Genomic DNA, 3,177 nt, shown 5'->3' with positions numbered 1-3,177 from the left:
TTATGAGACCCTTACCCTAAATAACCTGTCACAGTCTATGATACTTACCAGACCATTACCGTAAGTAATTCATGAAAGCTGTCCCTTAAGGATGAATATTGCCTTTTTGCTTGAGAGCCAAACATAATTCTTACAACTTTAAAAACCTTGTAGCTTTTGCCCTGATTCTGTCTGTTCCCTGGAACACTCTTTCGGTTTTACCTGAATCTTAGGCATTGCAATTTTCTACCAAATTGCAATGCCTAAGACCCCAAATAACACTCTTTGTACTTTGCAGCCTTGAAACTGATTATTGTTGGACATTTCATGGTGTCAGAAGTGGGAGCCGACGTGCTCGCTATATGAGGTTGGGGAGCGGCAGAGTCGGCCTTTTCCGCCCACTCCCCCCTCCCCCCGAGCGCCGCTCCGGCAGCACCGCGCTCGCTCTGAGCTCCGTGCTCCTAAGCTAGTGCCACCGTTGTCTCCCTCCAGTCGCCATCATGATCATCTACCGGGACCTCATCAGCCATGATGAGATGTTCTCCGACATCTACAAGATCCGGGAGGTTGCCGACGGGCTGTGTCTGGAGGTGGAGGGGAAGATGGTCAGTAGGACAGAGGGTAACATTGATGACTCGCTCATTGGTGGAAATGCCTCCGCTGAAGGCCCCGAGGGCGAAGGTACCAAAGGCACAGTAGTCACTGGTGTGGATATTGTCATGAACCATCACTTGCAGGAAACCAGCTTCACAAAAGAAGCCTACAAGAAGTACATCAAAGATTACATAAAGTCAATCAAAGGGAAGCTTGAAGAACAGAGACCAGAAAGAGTAAAACCTTTTATGACAGGGGCTGCAGAACAAATCGAGCATATCCTTGCTAATTTCAAAAACTATCAGTTCTTTATTGGTGAAAACATGAATCCAGATGGCATGGTTGCTCTGCTGGACTACCGCGAGGATGGTGTGACCCCGTATATGATTTTCTTTAAGGATGGTCTAGAAATGGAAAAATGTTAACAGATTTGGCTGTTTGGATCTGTCACCTGCTCGTCATAACTGGCTGGCTGCTGCTGTTCATCCACACGACACCAGGACTTAGACAAATGGGACTGATGGCATCTTGAGCTCTTCGTTTTGATGTTGATTTGTTTGGAGCGGAGGCATTGATTTGAGGAAAAAAAAAAACATGTCATGTAGGTTGTCTAAAAATAAAATGCATTTAAACTCAAAAAAAAAAAAAAAAAAAAAAAAGAAGTGGGAGCCAAAGTGACTACCCCTGGAGCTGCTGCAGGCACAAGTAAGGCACCTACAGGAGTCCTTTGTACTCAGTCATCTCCTCAGTGGTCTTGGGTCTTAGGGGTAAGTCTTCTTGGTTCTGAACCTCCCAATATGGTTGAGGTTCTGAGCCTTTATTTGGGTGTCCTCTGTTGCTGGCTTTATCTGGGAAGGGAATGGTTCATCTTGGTGAGTACTCAGTTATGGGGAGTTGGGTTTCTACAGGCACTGCCACCGTCCAGAAGTCCAGATCAATTTATGTTTAAAACTTATGGGCCTTCCTCTTGTAAATTTCTTTCGCATTGGACTAAAATCACCCACAACAACTTGAAACTCTGTTGGTCCACTTGTGGCTCATTCAAAATTTCTAAATTAGTTTGTGTGCTCAATTGGAGAAAAGCTATAGAACAAGACAAAGAGAATGGGAAGCATATTTCAATTGGTATTTTGAGGCCTCCAATTGTAATAATGAATCCACTACTATTGCTTCCCCCAGAGAAACTAACTCTCAAAAAATTTCCAAACTAGAAAAATCCTCTGAGGGTTCTGAGAACTCTCTCTCTCCAAATCTGCTTTTTTCTGTCCCTCTGAATGTCCGCCATAAGGTTCTCCTTCTTTCTATCCATCTCTCTCTGAACTTCCTTTTTTATAACACTGAGGTTGATCCCCTGCAGAAGACCATCCATACTGCCCATCCTGTAATGGCAGCCCCTTTTAAAGCCAGGTCCAATGAGGATGGCACCAACACCATCACATATACCCCCTGGACTAAGGCATGTAAATCCGCCCTTCAAGCACTATTAATTGGACGTGCTAAAGGGAACCAACAACATTGCCTGGGCAAAACATAAACATTTTTTGACTTACATCTCAGTTAGAAATCTCCCTAATATAAAGAAGCAAATTGAGGATAAAGTAGTTGGATGGGTGGATCAGCCTATGATGTCATTTAAATTATACCTTATGAATCTTTGTGAAACTGGAAATGCAGTTCTAGAGACAGTTCACCCATTTCTTTTCATCATTCCCCACACCTCCCTTATTTATCTCAAAAGGCTTGTAACCTCTCTGGGAACTCTTATCTAGACCATCTCCAATTCCTAAAACCGGAAGGAAAAAAAAAAAAGAGAGAGCATGAAAAGCGCTTTTAAAAATACAAGGTGCTGGGTTTCCCTGGTGGCGCAGTGGTTGAGAATCTGCCTGCCAGTGCAGGGCACATGGGTTCGAGCCCTGGTCTGGGAAGATCCCACATGCCGCGAAGCAACTAGGCCCGTGAGCCACAATTGCTGAGCCTGCGCGTCTGGAGCCTGTGCTCCGCAACGAGAGGCCGCGATAGTGAGAGGCCCACGCACCGCGATGAAGAGTGGCCCCCACTTGCCGCAACTAGAGAAAGCCCTCGCGCAGAAACGAAGACCCAACACAGCCAAAAATTAAAAAAAAAAAAAAAAAAAAAAAACAAGGTGCTATAGAAGCACTTTTGCCCAGAAATCTAGTTCAAGGAAAATTTTAAAACAAAAACTGTAAGGCCTCTGTTTGCATCTGTCTGTATGTTCATGTGTGTCTATATATAAATATGTTGTGGCTACATGGTATTTTTTCTTTGGATGGTATTGCTAAAATTAATTTGTAAAAGAGTTCTATGTAATTGGCTTAAAACAAACAAGCACTATATAAATTAAGTATACTTGCAAAAATATAATAGAAACTAACTGAAATGTTCCTCAAGTTCACATGATCTGGGATGAATCTTTAGTAAATAAAAGCTAGTTTAAGTTTGTTGGTTAAATTAATACAGACATATCTTTAGCATTAGCAACATTAAGTATAACACTTTTATTCTACTTAGGTTTACTGAAAGTCAAATAAGCTCATGTTATCTCTGTTACAAAATTTGTCAGTCAGGAAAAAAAAAAAATTTGTC

General features: G+C 42.5%; 1 protein-coding gene across 1 annotated transcript; it reads left to right on the top strand.

Moving 5' to 3' along the window:
* The first annotated feature begins 367 nt into the window (after positions 1-367).
* Positions 368-1,166, top strand: LOC118880800 (translationally-controlled tumor protein-like). The gene has a single exon (XM_036824775.1). The coding sequence runs from the start codon at positions 480-482 to the stop codon at positions 996-998; it is 519 nt and encodes a 172-aa protein (XP_036680670.1). The 5' UTR covers positions 368-479; the 3' UTR covers positions 999-1,166.
* Positions 1,167-3,177: the final 2,011 nt, after the last annotated feature.

This window comes from Balaenoptera musculus, chromosome 15 (genome assembly GCF_009873245.2).
Source record: "Balaenoptera musculus isolate JJ_BM4_2016_0621 chromosome 15, mBalMus1.pri.v3, whole genome shotgun sequence".
NCBI lineage: Eukaryota > Metazoa > Chordata > Mammalia > Artiodactyla > Balaenopteridae > Balaenoptera > Balaenoptera musculus.
The sequence above is the reverse complement of the archived record's forward strand: the minus strand, read 5'-3'. Positions and strand labels throughout refer to the sequence as shown.

Excerpts from the sequence above, each read along its gene's own strand:
- LOC118880800 (XM_036824775.1), top strand. The coding sequence starts at position 480 with ATGATCATCTACCGGGACCTCATCAGCCATGATGAGATGTTCTCCGAC.